The following is a 19432-nucleotide window of genomic DNA, read 5'->3' as shown; positions in this document are numbered from 1 at the left end:
GCCTGACGCGGCGCAGGCGCCGAAGGCCCCGAGCGGGACGGCCGCCGCGCCCGCGGGGACTCGCGGCAGACCGAGCGCCCTCCGCGCGGCGAGCAGCCGGGGTGCCCGGGGCCACCGCCGCCGTGGTCAGTGCTTAAAGACCCGGCTGCCGCGACTCGGGCCGCCGCGCTGAGCTCGCTCCTCTCCGCAGCTCCACCATGCCGCATGCACGCACCGGTGCATCACCGGAGACCCGACCTGGGACGGGTGGAGACAGCTGCTTTTTACATGCCATATGTGTGTATCTTGATCTTTATTATTCTCTTGCCATTTTTACCTTGCGATGTATCTGACAATAAAATTCATTTCAAAACCCCTGGTGTGGGGGTTTTAACATAGTGGTGAATTTGGAGTAAAATGTTGCAGCTTTTTTAGCTCAGTTTACATCTTTTTTTTTTTTTTTTTTTTACTAAGTAACTTTATTGTAATCCTTTCTTGAGACAGTTTCAGGAAGCCCAGGTACAGAGTTGCCTGGAACATCGGTCTCCACCTCCCAGGAGCTGGGGATTCTGGACATGTGCCACCATGCATAACTCCATTAGGTTTTTTTTTTTTTTCTAAATTAGCACATTAATATTACCAATTTGCCAGGCATGGTGGCACATACCTCTAATCTCAGAATTCTAGAGGCAGAGGCAGGTGGATCGTTGGGAGTTGCGGGCCAACCTGGGCTACATAGCAAGACCCTGTCTCAAAAAGTTTTATCTATTTTACAGAGAATTTGCCAAAGGGATATATTAAAGAGCACATTTAAGATTGGTTTCATGCCGGGCGGTGGTGGCGCACGCCTTTAATCCCAGCACTTGGGAGGCAGAGGCAGGTAGATTTCTGAGTTCGAGGCCAGCCTGGTCTACAGAGTGAGTTCCAGGACAGCCAGGGCTACACAGAGAAACCCTGTCTCGAAAGAAAAAAGAAAGAAAGAAAGAAAAAAGGAAAAACAAGATACAACAATCTAGAAAAGCAAAACTTGGGATAATCGGAGGGTAAGCACTGACTTAAAATAACTTGGGTAACAGCATGGATTTCTTTAGGCTGTCATGCCTAAGGATCAGGTACCAGGGGTAAAGTTATTTTTAGTATTTACATCAAATGTTTATGATCATAGAAACTATTCTTGAAATGTGTATATTAAAGTGAGGATTCTTCCAGGGCATGTGGTACTCACCTGGAATCTCAGCTTTCAGGACAGGCCTGAGGATCTGAGGTTTGAGGCCAGCCACACAGTGGAAGGGGAGGAGGGAGAGAAAAGCTTAGAACTGAAAACCAATCGGTAGGTATGTTACCAGGTAGTGGTGGGTCATTTTCCCACCTTATTGCCGCTGGCTGAAACCGTGGCTTCTCAAATCTCTTCATAAAGCAGCAAGAGAAGGATGGGCGTGGCAGACTGACATCTGCAGAGGCTGAGGGCTGAGCCAATGTCTAAAACACTGGACGAAATGAACACAACAGTAATTTATCAAGCCAGGCATAGTGGCACTCATTTTAATCCCAGCACTCGGGAGGCAGACACAGGGGAATCTCTGTGAGTTCCAGGCCAGCCAAGGCTGCATAATGAGACCCTAGCTCAGAAAACACAAAGCATAGTCTACCATCAGGCAACTGATGCTCATGTCTGAATTTAAAGAACAGTTTTTCAAGAGGTTTTCACAGCCGAGCGGTAGTGGCACACGCCTTTAATCCCAGCACTTGGGAGGCAGAGGCAGGTGGATTTCTGAGTTCCAGGCCAGCCTGGTCTACAGAGTGAGTTCCAGGATAGCCAGGGCTACACAGAGAAACCCTGTCTCGAAAAACCAAAAAAGGAAAAAAAAAAAGGTTTTTATAAATTATATGCTGTCTCTATTATGTTTTTAATAGGTATATGGAGGCCGGGCGGTGGTGGCGCACGCCTTTAATCCCAGCACTCGGGAGGCAGAGGCAGGCGGATTTCTGAGTTCGAGGCCAGCCTGGTCTACAGAGTGAGTTCCAGGACAGCCCGGGCTATACAGAGAAACCCTGTCTCGAAAAACCAAAAAAAAAAAAAAAAAAAAAAAAAAATAGGTATATGGAGGAGATGCACGTTATGTTGTACCTGCAGGGGTCAGAAGACAACTTTCAGGAGTCAGTTCTCTCCTCCCACCGGGTGGAACACAGGGATTGAACTCCTGTCTTCAGGCTTGGTGGCAAGCACCTTTATCTGCTAAGCCATCTGGGTGGCCCATGTTGTTTCTTCTCTATATGTGTCCTATACTAGACCAGACTCGACATTCAGGCAAGAACAGGGCTTTGTACTTCTTGTTTGTTTGTTTTTCGAGACAGGGTTTCTCTGTGTAGCCCTGGCTGTCCTGGAACTCATTCTTAGATCAGGCTGGCCTTGAACTCAGAAATCTGCCTGCCTCTGCCTCCCAAGTGCTGGGATTAAAGGCGTGCGCCACCACCGCCTGGCTCACTTCCTTTGGATCTCAATCTAGCCGTGTTCAGGGTTTTAAGGTTCAAATAGTGCATGCTGACATAAAACTGGTCAAAGTCTGTGCTCTAGCACAGAATTAACGTCCTTTAATTAGAACATTTATTTTCTCCTAATGTCTGCCATTCCTAGAAACAATCGAAACCACTGTGAGTTCTTTCAGTGACTTTATTTTCCCCTGGTCCTGTGGCAGGCCCACACGTCCCTGTCCTAGCCTACATTTCTGGTCTTAGCCCGCACTTCCCCAACCCAGCTCCTCTTCTCAGACAACACTTTCCTGCTTAACGCCGCTAGAAGAGAAATTCATTATGTTCAGTATTAAAAAGAACAGTCGGTTCTAGTGAACACTTTTGTACCTGCTAATCGTCATAGTAAAAACACATTCATATGAAATCTTTTCAGCCTTTCAGTAGTTTAACAAGAACATGATTCTTGAATCTGACTTCCGTTGCAAGCCCGCACGTTAGCGGCTGTAGTGCTGAGTCCGCAAACGAAGGGCTGAGACCCCTCTTGTTCCGGTTCAGTTCCGTCTCTACTCTGCGTGTTCCTGCTCTTGTCCTGGAATCAGCCACCGAATACTCTCAGTGCGGATGGTAGCATACATAATGAAACTAACTAGAAAGAACAAGGAAAACACGAGCAGCCAGTCCACAGTCTTTATCAGAGTGCTGGGGAGTGGGCCCATTTGGTCAGCTGGCGTTACCACCACATTTTTCTTGGCTTCTATACCTGAAAGAGAAATTAATTGTTTCAAGTCAGAAAGAAAACACATCCGAGGCTTGTCTGAACTATGATGCATGGCATGCAAAATGACAAGCAACCCCAAAATAAACACCACCTCAAGCATATCTTGGAAGGGTTTCGCTTGCATGTCAGTGTGATTTGTAACCTGCCTTTCTTCCCACCACATCAAAGGTTCAGGAATCCTTCCAGCCTTTCAAAGCTAAAATTCCAGAATTTCTGACTCTGTGGAGCTTTTCTAGTCAATGTGCCTTCTTAAGAGTTACCTTTTGTTCTCTTAAGACCAAAGTTCAACAAATAAAGCTACTCTCAGAAGTTCCCACAGGTTATCAAGATGCCTTTAATTGAGTTCCTGGAAGACAATTACCAGCCACTGAGCAGTGATCACCAAAGATGTCAGGCACCTAGAACTCCTCTGCAATCACTGAACACAATAGCTTTCTCTCCCTGTTGACTCCTCAATGACTGGTGAGTCAGGGTCCAGCAGAGGCTCAGAATTCCCAGCAACCCTGCAGCACTCTCAGCCCGCTCTGAGATAGCATGAGATAAGGAGGATCTTTGGTCTTTAGTGTCAGAAGAAAACGGAGAACAACATGCACTGAGGCGTGTTCTAATCTGAAGAGGGATGCTCACAGTCGCAGCTAGATGGCTGTGAGAAACAGCATCTCCAGAGGGACACATTTCTTCAACTTACCACAGTCAAATGTTTACAAGGAATAAACCATAGGGCTATGCGTTATGGCAAACACTAAGGAATTAATGCAACTTCTGCAAATGGATTAATAAATGGAACTCGGCACAATAAAAACAAATCATAAGCACGCCCAAAAATTCACCTGAAGTTTACAAACACAATAGTTAGCTGCAACGTAGACAAAAGAAGATCTGCTGTATGCTACTACTAACAAAGTTCTCTCTGAATTCTAGGCCAGTCTGGTCTACAGAGCAAATTCCAGGCCAGCCAGGGATACACAGGGAGACCTTGTCTCAAAAACAAAACAAAATCCCTTCCTCCCTGGATGTTATTTCTACATACCTGTCTGATTGAAAATGAAGATTTTCAGCGTTTCCAGAGTTCGATCTGTATGATTAAACCTCGCCATTGGTTTAGCTCCTTGAAATAACAAAATGTTAGGGACAGCTACAGTGCCAAATCTGGTGGACAGGCTGAAAAAGAAAGAAGGCAGTTAAGTTAGAAGTCCCAAAACATGTGTTCTCATGTGGCTACCCCATAGAATTGGTGGATATCAGTGAAAAGTTTGTTGTGCTCTACGATTTTTGAGACTCGAACTTTTGACTTTTGCTCTGTTCCTTGCCACTGCCTTATGGGTCAGAGCTGGGGCAGTCCTGCTTTCCAATCCAAGTCAACTGATATTGGCACATGATTCCAGCCAGTGATTCCAAATGTCAAAACAACACGGACCAGAAAATTCTAATTCATGGATAAAGAACAGTGTGTCAATTTTCTTGACAGAAAGAAAAAACCTTCAAACTTCAGAATGGTCATCCCTTCCTTCCAAAAAGATCAGCAAACAGTTGGCAATTCTTTCCCAAATTGATGCAAAGGAATCCATGACTCAATTTACACACCAGGGAGGCTTGCAACTAGGAAGGGAGGACTTGGCAGAAGTGGCCTGCAGGCTTCTTTTGCCTTCACACGGCCAGTCCAGGGTCTGGCAGTGGCTTGACGACAGAACCAGCTATGACCTTTGGGAACATTGCTTAACCTCGCCGTGCCTCGCTTTCTCCCTGCTAACAAGCAGTGTTGGATGAGCAACGGTGCTTGTGTCATTCCAACGTTGGCATACAATCACATGTTCCACCCCCGTAATGAAGTGTCCTCCATAACAGAGGCACTCAATGGAGGCAAAGAAGGCAGCAAGGAGGATGCCAAAAGCCTTTGGAAGGGAGGGCAGGGAAGAAGGTCGACCTGATCCCAGAGTAGTGTGTCCTGCAGAGCTTGACAAGCATTGCCACCCCATAGGCCTATGTACATACCTTCCGGAAGCAGACAGAGGAGTTACTAAGTCAGGATTGAAGAGACAGCCCAGTAGTTAAGAGCGCACACATAGTACTCTCCTCAAGGACCTGCATGACGCAGGTCACCTCAGCCTGCAACTTCAGCTCCAAGTATCTGACACTCTCCTCTGCCGCCACACACATGTGCACACTCACATCCCATGTGTGAGGGCTAATCTTGGTCGTCAATTTGACCACATGTGGAATCAACTAAAACCCAAGCAGGTGGATACATCTGTGAGGTATCTTCCTGACTGGATTATTTGAAGAGAGAAGACCCACCCTAAAGCTGGGTTGTAACTCCTGGTGGCAGTCTACAAAAAAGAACATAGAAGGAGGAGGCTTTGCCTTTTGCCTGCTTGCCCTCACCCCAGCTAGCAGGTCTTCCATCCTGCCTGGGAGGCATTCCTTCACTGATATTTGAACGTATATCTTTGGGATTCCAGTGCAAACTAGAGAGCAGCTGAGACATCTAGCCTTGTAGACTGAACAATTACCAAATTCTTGGCCTTTCCATCAGGAGGCAGCCATTGTTGGTCTAGCTGGACCACAGCCTGTAGGCCACAAAACAGTAGGTCCTTGTTTTGTGTGTGTGTGTCTGTGTGTGTGTGTGTGTGTATATATATATATTTTTTCTATCATTTCTATTCCTCTAGCGAACACTAATACACCATAAATTTTTTTTTAAAAATCTTCAAAAAGTGATAATTACTTTTTTTTTTTTTTTTTTTTTTTTTTGTCTTTTAGAGACAGGGTTTCTCTGTGTAGCCCTGGCTGTCCTGGAACTTACTCTTAGACCAGGCTGGCCTCGAACTCAGAAATCCGCCTGCCTCTGCCTCCCAAGTGCTGGGATTAAAGGTATGAACCACCACTGCCCGGCAATAATTACTAACTTTAGGGACAATTTATTTCTTCATAAACAATGAAAACACGTATAAATAAATAAATAAATAAATGTTTACAAAAAAATAAGGATAAAAGGCAAGGCAGGCATATTGATGAACAGCCTACAGTTGTTCTCTCTCCTGGGTAACAGTGCAGACTCACTGACCTGCCCAAGGAAGAGGAGATTAACAAGTCCCGTGAACAATATAGAAGTATAAGTAAGGATAATGTCACTACAAAGGGGATACATCCATTTTTTAATATTTTAAGTGCATAAGTATTACATTAATATATAACTTGTAATATGCACGCAAGAGTAAATACACGTGTGGTGGCTCACGCCTGTAACCTCAGCACTTGGGAGGCTGAGGCATGAGGACTGCTGAGAATTCAAGGCCAGTCTGGGGTGCAAAGTGAGCCTGTGTCTCAAAAAAAGAAAATGTATAAGTAGGTATAAAGAAAGAGAAGATATCCAGGCAGTGGTGGCACATGCCTTGGATCCCGGCACTCAGGAGGTGGAGGCAGGCAGATCTCTGAGTTCCAGGTCAGACTGGTCTACAGAGTGAGTTCCAGGACAGCCAAACCTTGTCTCAAAAAAACAAAAAACAAAAAATGAAACAACAAGGAAGGAAGGGAGGGAGGGAAGGAGGGAGGGAGAGAGGGATGGAGGGAGGGAGGGAGAGAGAGAGAAAGAGAGAGAGAAAGAAAGAAGAGAGAAGACAGGGAGAGCTGGGTCAGTAATCGAGTGTGCACAGTGCTCTTAGGAGAACTGGGGTTTGGTAAGCCCAGCCCCCATGCCCAGTGCTCACCGCATCTTAACTCCGGCTCTGGGGCACCTGACCCTCCGTCTCCACCACTCAGCATCTCCTGTAAGCAGCTCTGGGGGCCCTGACGCCCTTTCCTAACTTCTGCAGGTACCCACATACATGTGCACAAGCACAAAAACAGGTATGTACATTTTCTTAAGATAAAAAGGGGCAGAGAGGGCTGGAGAGATGGCTCAACGGTTAAGAGCACTGGCTGCTCTTTCGGAGGACCTGGGTTTGATTCTCTGCACCCCACACAGTGGCTCACATAACTCTAGTTCCAAGGGATCCAGCACCTTCTTCTGTCCTTCATGGGCGTGTAGCACACAGCCATCTATGCAGCCAGAACACCCACATACATACGTTAAAAATAAATAGATGAAAGAGCCTTTAAAAGATGACAATTAAAAAGAAAAAAACATGAATAGGCACAGCACAGGGCTGGGAACCACACTGCAGCCTACCGGCATAGACAGACACCCCACCACGGTACTATGTGTACTAATGGAGTCTGGCCTAGACCCTCCAAGGTCCTCTGGCCCCATTACCTGGCACTCTTCTATCCACCACACACAGAACAGGACCATTTCACTGGGGGTTTCTAGAACTGGAAACCACCAGCTCCCAGGAGCCTGACGACCAGCAGCCTGCTACAACCTGTTACAAAGCCCCGTTCACCTTCCCTACTTGCAGCTTAATCAACAAGGGCTCCGAGTGACCATCAGCGGAAAGACAAGCCACGCTCAGCCAAGGGTACCTGCTGTGCTGAGACGCATCCAGGGCCAGGAAGCCCAGTGTCGGGAACGCCCGAGGCAGGGAGTTAAAATGAGGAGCCAGGCTGGCAGAAAACCGGCACCATGGGGTGTAGAAGAGGACCAGCGTACAGTCACTACCGTTTGGGTTTAGAAAATCCATGAGGTCCTGCAAAGAAAAGGATAATAGGTCAGGGCTGAGTACATGTGTGCCAGCTAGGCAAGGAGACAGGTTCAAGGCCAGCCTGGTCTACATAGCAAGTTCCGGGACCTACAAAACAAAGACAAAGTACCTGTGTGTGTTCCTGAAAGGATGGCCGAGAAAGAGGACACTGCTGCTCTAGTGAGTGAACGGCAGGAAGGCAGAGAGGACAGGGACTGACAAGGCCACGAGGCAGCAGAAACGCACTCTGAATGATGAGGCACGCTCATCTCTACGCTTTCCCAAAGCTACTTCAGTGTTTTCTTAACCAGTCAATTCAAGTCCTAAGTACTCACAGCATACACAGACCACCACGGCTTCTGTGCACCGTGGCACTGAACTGGACACCTCAAATGCTATGGTTTAGATCTTTGAAGATTTTTGTATGTGTCTCTGAGTATGTATGCACATTTGCACATATATGTGCATGCAGATCCCCCCGGAAGCCAGCAGAGGGCATTAGACCCCCTGGAACAGGGACTACAGGCGGTTGTGGGATGCTCAACAATGGTGTTTGGAACAGAACTCAGGTCCACTGAAGAGCAGCAGGCATCTTAACTGCTTAGTTAGAAACATCTGCTGGAGGCTCACTCCCAGCCTGTGGAGCTATTGGAAAGTGGCTCCAGCACTAGAAGGTAAGCTCGGGGCTGGAGAGATGGCTCGGCAGTTAAGAGCACTGACTGCTTTCCCAGAGGTCCTGAGTTTAATTCCCAGCAACCACATGGTGGCTCACAACCATCTGTAATAGGATCTGATGCCCTCTTCTGGTGTGTCTGAAGACAGAGACAGTGTACTCACATACATAAAACAAATAAATAAATTAAAAAAAGAAAAAGAAAAAAAGGTAAGCTCTACTGGAAGGTCATAGGTCACTGGAGCACGCCCAACTGTTGCTTAAGAGTCTTCTGCTCACAGTGTGCCTGGTGCCTGTGGTGACCACAAGAGGGCACCAGATCCCCTGGACCGACAGTTACACAGATGGGTGCTGGGAATTAAACCATGTGGGTACTAGGAATTGAACCCAGGTTCTCTGCAAGAGAAGGCAGGGCTCTTAACCTCTGAGCCATCTCTCCAGCCCCTGGAGCATGAACGGACTGTTGGGCCTTGATCTCTTTTTATTGTGTTTGATTAAATGGGTCTGTCTCACTGTGTAGTTCTAGCTGACCTGGAACTCACGATACAGACCAGGCTGACTTCAGACTCACAAAAATCTACCCACCTCTTCCTCCCCAGTGCAAGGCATGTGCAGCCACACAAACCTTGAAAATCTCTTCGTTTTCTTTTTACTTCCCAGTCCCCAGTAGGTGAGGTATTTTTCCAACATGTGCCCCACTGTGGTGTGCTGCCTCATCACAGGCCCAGAAACAATGGAGCCCAGAGATGGCTCTAAAACTGAGCTAAAACAAGCTTTTCCTCTTGTTAGGTTGATTACCCCCGGTATTTATAGATTTGTTACAGTAAGAAAAAGGCAATACATCTGTGGTGGTTTGAATAGGTTTGGCCCCCAAAGACTCATGTGTTTAAATGCTTGGCCCAAAGGGAGTGGCACTATTGGGAGGTGTGGCCTTGTTGGAGGAAGTGTGTCACTATGGGGGTGGGCTTTGAGGTCCTATGTGCAAGCTCTGCTCAGTAGGGAATTCTAGTCTTTTTTTGCTGCCTTCAGATCAGGAGGGAGAACTCTCAGCTCCTCCAGCTCCTTGTCTGCCTGCACACTGCCCGCCATAACAGACTAAACCTCCAAAACTGTAAACCGGCCCCAATTAAACATTTGTCTTTATAAGAGTTGCCTTGGTTGGGCTGGAGGGATGGCTCAGTGGTTAAGAGCACTGACTGCTCATCCAGGGGTCCTGAGTTCAATTCCCAGCAACCACATGGTGGCTCACAGCCATCTGTAATGGGATCTAGTGCCCTGTTCTGAAGACAGCTACAGTGTACTCGCATACGTAAAAAAAAAAAAACTTTTTAAAAAAAAAAAAAAAAAAAAAGAGTTGCCTTGGTCATGTTGTCCCTTCATAGCAATAAAACCCTAACTAAGACAACATCAAACACTTTCAAACTGTCATCTTGCCAGCGCTAAGATCAATATGTAAGGCCAAAGGTTAGTGCAAGTCAACTGAGCCAGATCAAGGGAACACTGCTCCTGCCCCAGGTGTTCGAACTGTAACCCATATTGGTTCAGTCATATCTGTGATAACAAAACAGTCCTGCAGAGCCTGAGGACAGTGTTTAGTGCACTCTAGAAGGGATGTGAGCCAGGCTGAGCCCAGCCCCTGGAGAAGCAGCATGAATTAACTATGCCACACCCTCCTCAACAGTGAGCCACAATTGCCTTGAGAGCTAAGGTTGGCAGAGCCACAGTCTTTATTAGTGAGAGGAGAAACCTCAGCACTGTGACATGTTTTCCAACATAAATATCAACCTGCAGTTTTAGTCATTTGGATTTTCTTTTCTTTAAAAAAATATTTATTTTTATTATTTTTTAAATCATGCATGTGTATCTGAATGTGGGTATGTGTACCCGAGCGCAGGCATTGGAGGAGGCCAGAGAGGGCACTGAGTTCCCTGGGGCTAGAGTTACATGTGATTGTGAGCCATCCAATGTGGGTGCTGGGAATTGAACTTGGGTCCTCTGGAAGGGCAGTATGCTCTCTTTGCTGTTGAGCCATCTCTCTAGCCACTCATTCACACTTTTAAAAAACATTTTTTTTTTTTTGGGTGATGCTGGGGACCAGGGCCTTACACAGTGAGGTACGTGCTCTATTCCTGAGCTAACCTCAGCTCTAGAAGAAAAAATGCTGTGATTCTGATCCCAAGCACCTAGACGTCCAGTAGGATGTTTTCCATGGCCTTGGTGGTAAGATTTTTATAAGAACAACTAGCTTTTGGTCACCTAAACATCATCTTTTCTTTTTAAGACAGCAGGGCTGGAATACAAATCCCCAGCACCTCATATTATTAAGCATGGTGGTGCAGGCCTATGATCCCAGCACTCCAGAGGTAGAGGCAGGAGAGTCAACGTTTAAAGTCGTAGGTCATCTTTTGCTACACAGCAAATTCAAGGCCAACCTTGGATACTGTGCTGTGGCAGTCATTCAACACTATCCTCGCCGGGCAGTGGTGGCACACGCCTTTAATCCCAGCATTTGGGAGGCAGAGGCAGGCGGATTTCTGAGTTCGAGGCCAGCCCGGGCTATAAAGAGAAACCCTGTCTCGAAAAAAACAAAAACAAAAATAAATAAATAAAATAAATAAAATAAATAAATAAGTAAACACTATCCTCACGGTGAGGGATGAGGCTGAGCAAAGAGGAGGCTGCGGGAGCATGCTCTGGCCACGCCCACCTGAACTCAGGGGTTAGGGACCAACCTGGACAGTATCCATCTGAAAGTTATGAGTGTTAGATCATAGGATGAGTTTGAAGAGAAAGACAGAGACATAGAGAAAGACATAGCGACATAGAGACAGACAGACACTAACTAACACATGCCTCCTACCTGGGACATATTTAAAATTTTCAGAGTGAAGTTTTCTAACCCGGTCACATTCCTCTCCTCGCAGTTCACTTTGGGGGTCTTGAAGCTGTCGGTGCTGTTGGCATCCTCAGTGACTGTGGGCTCGGCCTCAGTCACTCCAGGCTCAGCATAGTACTCCTCCTCCCGATCCTGGAAGCCGCCTGCACCCTGCAGCCCGAAGAAGTTCTCTCGGCCGCAGCTCGGGTCCTCATCTCCCTGCGCACTGCAGGTCCCATCGCGGGCCTCGGTGCCCCGTTCGTCCTCAGCTGCCCCGGGAATCACCGACAGCACCACCATGGGATCTCCGCGGGGACCCAGAGAGGCCTCAGTGGGCTCCGCCACTCTAGCCTGGTCCCGATGGCCCTGGGCAGCCTCTTCTTCATTCAGGTACACAGCTCCAACCTGGAGACCCGGGACGGGTCGCTCCTCCCGCCACGTGTGACCACTGTCCTCTACAACTAAAGCAGGGCAGCATATTATCATATTTAATTTGAAAGCAAATGAACAATTATCTTCCAAAAATTAGACCTATCCTGATAGAGAAAAAAATTCCATTGTACTGTAAGAGAGCACTACCATCTCCAGATCTGGAGAACACAGGCAGGGATACTGTATAAAAAGATGCCAAGTAAAAAGGGCAAACCCAGAACACACCAGGAACCTGCAATTTGCCACGTGAAGTACAAAAACAAGAAAACGAACAAAAAACTGCAGTGCAGACAACCAGTTAGGAAAAGATAACAAAGACACTAAGAAAATAATAATGGTGGTGACCTTTGTAATAGAACCAATTTATGCTTGTCCTCAACTAGCTTACCGTTAACTGAGACTCCAACTATGGTTATTTTCTTTGGCTTTGACAATTACTGGGGGATAAGCCCTAATCTACTCTTCTAACTAACCTGGCTATCTCCCCAGTAGTGTACTCCACATACGTAGTTTCTCCTGGCCTTGTGCTCTTGGTCCATCTCCCTTCGGACCTGGTCAGACCTGTTCTTGCTTCTCCCCAGTTTAAAATCCTTTGAGTGGCATCCCCTTCCCTGTGTGACTGTCTGGCCCCTGATCACTCCCTCTGCCTTTCATCTCCAGGCAAATGCGGGATCCTTCAGATGGAAACACTAAATCTCACTTAGAGGACACCCATCCTAACCCTTAGACCGGGGTAAGCAGTCTCCAGATGGTACCCAGTAGTGACCCATCCTAACCCTTAGACCAGGGTATGCAGTCTCCAGATGATGGCACCCAGTAGTGTCCTGGCCTTCCTTGATGTATTTTCCACCCTTATAGTTCACTTAATAGTCTGTATCCATACCTGCCTTGCCCTCCACGTAGGAAGGCAGGCCCTCTACTTTGTCTAACCCTCCCATGCCCACTGGTACCCGGCAGTACAGGGTTCATGGAAAGACTCAGTGAGTCGATTGTGGTAGATCACATCTATAATCCCAGTCATAGGGAGCCTGAGGCAGGGGGATTTCTGTGATTTCAAACTAGAATGGGCTACATTGTGACACATGCTCCCCCCAAAAAACCCAAAAGTAACAAAGTAACAATCCGCTATCGGACTCCCTAGTGAAGACTACTACAGGATCTTGGATCTCAGGGCCAGGTGCTGACTCCCATTTCTAGGTACTGGGTAGCATCTCTAAAAACAAATACTAGCTGGCCAATAGTATCCGTGGGGGGAAAATAACTTGTATTTTTCAGCCACTCGGAGGAGGAACCAGCTAGTAAAGGTTCCTTTATGACCAGTCTATAGCCTAGCCACGTGACCAATCCTCTAGTCAGTTGGCGCTATCTTCAGGGTCTGCATGAATGAGTGAATGTATCCTGCATCTTGCAACAATTTCACAACTACCATTAACCCTGGGGAACCTGAGTATTTAGTAAGGAACTATTAATGTATGCATTGAGTGTAGAGAAACTAAACCTAATACTGATTTGTTTCTTTTGTCTGCTTCAGGCTTTGAACTCCTGATGCTTCTGCCTCCACCTATGCTGGGTTGGGATCACAGGCCTGGGCCACCTCATCTGGCTGCTGCTGCTGCTGCTGCTGCTGCTGCTGCTGCTGCTGCTGCTGCTGCTGAACCCGCCTAGAACCTTAAGACAGCTAGCACAGTCCAAAGGGATCAGTTTCCCAGCCTTGCTGCTTTCTGGTAGGGAACACCACAGGCCTGTAATAAACCCTGGTGGAGGGAGCCGGGGCTGCTGCTGCTGCTGCTGCTGCTGCTGCTGCTTCTCCTTCTCCTTCTTCTTCTTCTTTTTGAGACAGGGTTTCTCTGTGTAGTCCTGGCTGTCCTGGAAGTCACTCTGTAGACCAGGCTGGCCTCGAACTCAGAAATCTGCCTGCCTCTGCCTCCCAACTGCTGGGATTAAAGGTGTGCCACCACCGCCCGGCACATCTTCACTTTTAAGGCTAGGATTAAATAGAATGGAAATTCCAACTTTTGGCTGTGAGACCTGACAGACACTGGCTTCCATCTCAGACCCCCATCTCTGGCTGCATAAAGCTGAAAGAGGATTTAGGTTCTGAATCTCAAGTTTCAGGGTGGGCATCCCTAAATGGAAACAGTGAGTCTGTAAACACAGCTCTAGACTGCCACGGGGATCACCAAGTCGGGGGTCAGTCTGGGCTGTCTCAAAACAAACAGCAAGAGCAACAAAAAGTGTTTTGTGTAAACCAGGCAGTGGCGGCATTTAATCCCAGCACTCAGGAGGCAGAGACAGGCAGATCTTTTGAGTTAGAGGCTAGCTTGGGCTACAGAGTAAGTTCTAAGACAGCCTGGCTACAGAGAGAAACACTGTCTCAAAAAACAAATAAACAAACAAGCAATAAATAAATAAATAAAACAAAAAGAAAAGAAATAGCCTTTAATAGGAGTGGATAAAAGAACCATGAACTAAGAAGTCCTCTCTCTGCTCCCCATTCTAGCCCGAAATGGCTCCTTTTCTCACTTAAAGGAGTCCCCACATAAACACGGGCCCAGGGAATCTGACGTTGGTTCTCTGGTGTTTTCCTTCATACAGATAACTCCTGAGCAAGAGTGACCACTTTCAAAAAAGTGACCCAGCAGGATAGACTCCAGCGCGAACCTTGAAGTCGGAGAGACTTCAGGCTTATTTACTAGAAAGCGCAAACAGGCAAATTATTTATTTTGCCTCCTCATCTCCAGCCTGTGAAATGGAAGGTAGCAATGGAAGCTGTCTCCCGCGGCTGCTGGAAGGACTGACTGAGGCTGGGAGGTAGCATCACGCAGAGCTCTGGGATTCCGATCAGGACACAACACAAGTCAGGTGTCTGTTGATGATGGTTAGTAATAACGTGCGCATCGCCGAAGGTACCGGGTCAGGCCTGCTGAGGGGCCTGGGCAGGCTGAGCCTCCATCGCCCACCGCCCGCACCGCCCGCACCGCCCGCACCGGCCCGCACCCCGCGGGTGGCAGCGCGTCGCCCCACGCAGCCGCCTTAGCCCGACCGCGTCCGCACTCACCCTCCAGGCCGCGGGCCGGAAGGCCTAGCACCCACAGCAGTACTTGCCACCAGCAGAGGAGTTGCATGGCGCGCGACAGGGAGCCGCGGCGACAGCCTCCGCGGTGGAAGACAACCGGCGCACGGCAACCGGAGTCGCGCCCCCCGCCCCAGCTAGGCTAGGGGGAGGAGAGCCGAGAGCGCAGGCGTGGCCGCGGGCCGCCATCTTGACTCCTGGCAGTGGAGAGCAGCCGCCATCTTGGAGTCGGGCGGTCGGCCTCCTGCCAGTCCTGTGCGACCTGTACTGGAAGCCACTTTGGGAAACAAGTGTCAAAGCAGGATTTGAGCAGCCGTCAGTAGCCCTTCCCATGACATCTCCTTGCTGCCTGCGGCACATACTGCACCTGTGTGAGGAGTTAATGCCTTCCATTTCGAGAGACAAAAAGGCCGAGAAACTTGTGCACAGTGGAGGAGGGGCAGAACCTTGGAAGATCACAGTCTGATGTATGCTATATAAGCTTGTGTTGCCATACAGAGGATAGATCCAGTTAAATTTGACTTTCGTATAACTGCTATATGTATGTGTGTGTAATAAAACTTTTTATCCTATACTTTGCTACATCTGGCAAGAAGGTTTAATTGTTTTTAACACTAGGGCTCATAATACTGGGTCTGACACTTAGGCATCCTGAGTACTTTGAGTTAAAGAAAATTGGACGGCCTCTTTAAAAACAGCTTCAGAACGTGGCCCGGCCAGGTGTGGCCGTTCATGCCTAAAATCCCTGCTCTTGGAAACCTCTGAGGCAGGAGAATTACTGTGGGTTCCAAGCCAGTCTGGGTTACATCATGAATTCCAGACCAGCCTGGGCTTCAGAGTGAGGCCATGTCTCACAAAATGAGAGGTAGGGGAGAGGAGGAAAAAAGAAGGAGAGAGGAGGGGAAGGGAGTGGAAGAGGTAAGAGGATAAGGGAGGGGGGAGGGGAGAGGGAAAGATAACTGAGATTAAGAGCACATACTGCTCTTGCAGAAGGCCAAGGGTTATGAGCCAAAGGGTTATGAGTCAAGATGCTGCAATACTTAGTGCTGCTAGCCCACTGTCACTCAAACCCCAAAGCAGCATTGCCTCTGACCTGAGTACTTAAGAGCTGTAAGCGTCTGGCATTAAAGCCTGGAGCCTCAGCCTGAAAGAGTGACTCACTAAGAGCACAGGACCAGGGTTTGATTTCCAGCACCCACATGGCAGCTTACAACATTCTTCAGCCCCAGCTCCAGGGATCTGGTACCACCTCCATCAGTACCCATACTGTGCACACATATATGCAGCCAAAGCACCCATAAACATAAAATGTAAATGATTTTTTATGTAAATAAAAGTTTAGAGCCATACTGGTTTTTACTATAATCTTGACAAAATGACAAGATACACTCTGAGAAGAGGGAACCTCGACTGAGAAAATGCCTCCATAAGTTGGGGATGTAGGAAACCTATAGAACATTTTTCTAATTAGTGATTGATGTGGGAGGGTCAGCCCATTGTAGGTGGGGCCACCCCGGGCTGTTGATTCTGGGTTCTATAAAAAAGCAGGCTGAGCAAGCCATAAAGAGCAAACTAGTAAGCAGCACCCCTCTATGTCCTTGACATCAGCTCCTGCTTCCAGGTTCCTGTCCCATTTGAGTTCCTTCCTTGTTTTGAGTTCCTTCAGTGAGGGACTATAATGTGGAAGCGTAAGCCAAATAAACCCTTTCCTCCACAACTTGCTTTGGTCATGATGTTTGACAAAATAGAAACCCTAAGACATATGCATACACACACCTTCTAATGTCAATTTAGTAGAGGCAACGGGAGAAACCCTAATTGGACTATCTCACCACTAGCAGATGGTATACGTCCCAATTTCAGGGACATGATTAGAAACCTTCAGGTCAGTCCTGGGTTTTGCTGGAATTAAATGTGTTAAGACATGTGGACTAGGACCATTCAAATAATATGCTGATACTAACTAAAATTGTTATATACAGCAACACACTTGTTGCAGGACATTTGATCACAATATGAACCCAGAGGTCATTATTTACTAAAAACAAGCTGTTTCTAGTTGTGGTGTGGCTCAGCCTTAGCACACACCTTTACTCCCCCTGACTGGAATGCAGACAGGCCTGTAGCACACACCTTTAATCTCAAACAATGAATGTAAAGTTAGTTTGTAGAAGGAAGCACCCATGTGTGAAAGTGCTGCCTAATTGAGTGGCAGACAAAGTGATGAATCAGAGAAAGATTTGACAGACTACGATATGCCCAACTCTCACCAGAAGAGAGAGGAAAGGGAAGCTACTTAAGAGAACACTGCAGAAAGGCAGTTTTACCAGGACAATTGTTCAGAGGCAGGCTGAAGAGAAACGAGCTAGACACCGGTGAAGGAAAGAGCCAGAGGATGAGGAGCCAGAAGGTTAGAACAGATCTCCCAATCTTCCAGGCACCAGGTGCCACTGGGCTCTAGCCTTTCTCCACCTGGCCCACTTCCTCCACTAAAGTGCACTTTTCTTAATAAACTGTCTATTCCCTAATCTTAAAAAGTAAATAAGGCTGGGCGGTGGTGGCACACGCCTTTAATCCTAGTACTTGGGAGGCAGAGACAGGCGGATACTTCTGAGTTCGAGGCCAACCTGGTCTACAGAGTGAGTTCCAGGACAGCCAGGGCTATACAGAGAAACCCTGTCTCGAAAAAAACAAACAAAAAAAAAAAACAAATTAAAAAAGTAAATAAATCTTAATCTCAGCACTCTGGAGGCAGAAGCAGGAGGATCTCAATCACAGGCCTGCCTGGTCTACATACAGAGTCCAGACCACTTAGGGATAGTGAGACTGTCTCAAAAATAAAATAAAGAGTAAAGCTCCCCAGCACTGCCAGCCTATTCCAGCTCTCCTGAGAGACAAGAGGCATCTTGCTAAGCTCTTCCCAAATGCCTGATTCATAGAATTTATTTCTAGTTATGGTATTTTTAGGTTTATTTTTAAATAGATGTATATGGGTTTGCAGGTGTTTGAACGCACCACAGGCATGTAGGTGCCTAAGGGAAGCCAGACGGTACTGGATCTTCTAGAACTGAAGCCATAGGCAGTTGTGAGCTACTTGGTGTGGGTGCCAGGAACTGAACCCAGGACAGCTGCAACAGTAGTAGTAGTACATGCTCTGAAAGGTGGAACCAGCTCGCTGAGCCATCTTTCCAGACCAAGCTTTGAACTCTTGATCCTCCTGCTTTGGCTTCCCAAGTGCCGTGACTGTGGGTGTGCCTACCATACCCAGCAGAAACAGAAACAGAATGCATGCAGAAGTGTGAAGTGACTACCCTTTGTTTTATAACCAGGTCATTTCCTTTTGCAATGAAAGATCTTTAAATATAACCTGAATTCATGTAATAAATGTTGAGGAATATATTCAGTAATTTTATCATCTTTGTGCTGTTTTTATAAAACTGACTCAATATACTTGTTTTGGTTTTTACTTTTACTTGTGTGTATCTATGTGTGCCTCTGTGAACATATGTGTACTCTTTTTTTTTTTAAAGATTTATTTATTTCATTTATATGAGTACACTGTAGCTGTCTTCAGACACACCAGAAGAGGGCATCAAATCTCATTACAGATGGTTGTGAGCCACCATGTGGTTGCTGGGATTTGAACTCAGGACCTCTGGAAGAGCAGTCAGTGCTCTTAACCACTGAGCCATCTCTCCAGCCCCCATGTGTACTCTTGTATGCAGTTGACTGATACGATTCCCCTGGAACTGGAGTCACAGGCCGCTGTGAGCCTCTTGACATTACCCTTGCAGTTACAACAAAGATTCCAACGAGCTCCTTCAATAATTCATTATTTACCCAGGATGCTTACCATATGAGACTACACAGTGAGTTCCATGCTGGCCAGCACTAGGGTTACCTACAGAGACTTTGTCTCTAAGGAAGATATTTACTCCAATTTGACACACTAGGGAACAAAACTTCATGTTCAGGTCCCACAGAAGATTCCAATAAGGCTGAGGCTAGAGTATTAATCTGAATTTAAAACCTTTCAAACCATACTGTGTTAACTGCCAATTCACTTCAAATGCTGTGCTGGACTGTCCTCCGAAGTTCTCTGTGGTAAGGACATGCTCCACAGCTGGATTCTTGCTGAGGAAGAAACGCTGAAAGAAGTCACCTGGGAGGTCTATAGTTCAGTGCAAGTGTGCCCTCAGTGGGTACCCCAGGACCCCATCTCTTCCCCCTTTCTCTTTCTGGCCACAAGTGATGGGAGCCCCCAAGTCTGTGAGCCAAAGTGGACCCTTCCACTTCATAAGCTTGTCATCTGGGGTAGCTGACATAGTGGCAGAAAGTCAATGTGCTAATAATTGTGATATACTAATAATTGTGATAACCGCTTTTATAAACATTTAAATAAGCTAATTTTAGACCACTGGTCTTGGACCAGTGGTGCATACCTGTCGTCCCAGCTTTCAAAGGATCACTTGAGCCTAGGAATTTGACACCAATGACAGAAGCACAGGAAGATCCTGTCACAAAATAAATA

At 47.1% G+C, this 19432-nt stretch overlaps 1 protein-coding gene across 1 annotated transcript; it reads right to left on the bottom strand.

The window, feature by feature from the left end:
• Positions 1–2632: 2632 nt before the first annotated feature.
• Positions 2633–15080, bottom strand: Txndc15 (thioredoxin domain containing 15). Its single transcript, XM_028772072.1, has 5 exons — positions 14887–15080; positions 11382–11857; positions 7691–7854; positions 4260–4390; positions 2633–3211 (listed from the first exon to the last, which is right to left on the bottom strand). Exons 1-5 carry the CDS (start codon positions 14951–14953, stop codon positions 3015–3017), a joined length of 1035 nt encoding a protein of 344 aa, XP_028627905.1. The 5' UTR covers positions 14954–15080; the 3' UTR covers positions 2633–3014.
• Between the last annotated feature and the right edge of the window lie 4352 nt (positions 15081–19432).

This window comes from Grammomys surdaster, unplaced genomic scaffold (genome assembly GCF_004785775.1).
Source record: "Grammomys surdaster isolate TR1022 unplaced genomic scaffold, NIH_TR_1.0 211, whole genome shotgun sequence".
Taxonomy (NCBI): domain Eukaryota; kingdom Metazoa; phylum Chordata; class Mammalia; order Rodentia; family Muridae; genus Grammomys; species Grammomys surdaster.
This window is presented reverse-complemented; position numbering and strand designations above follow the sequence as displayed.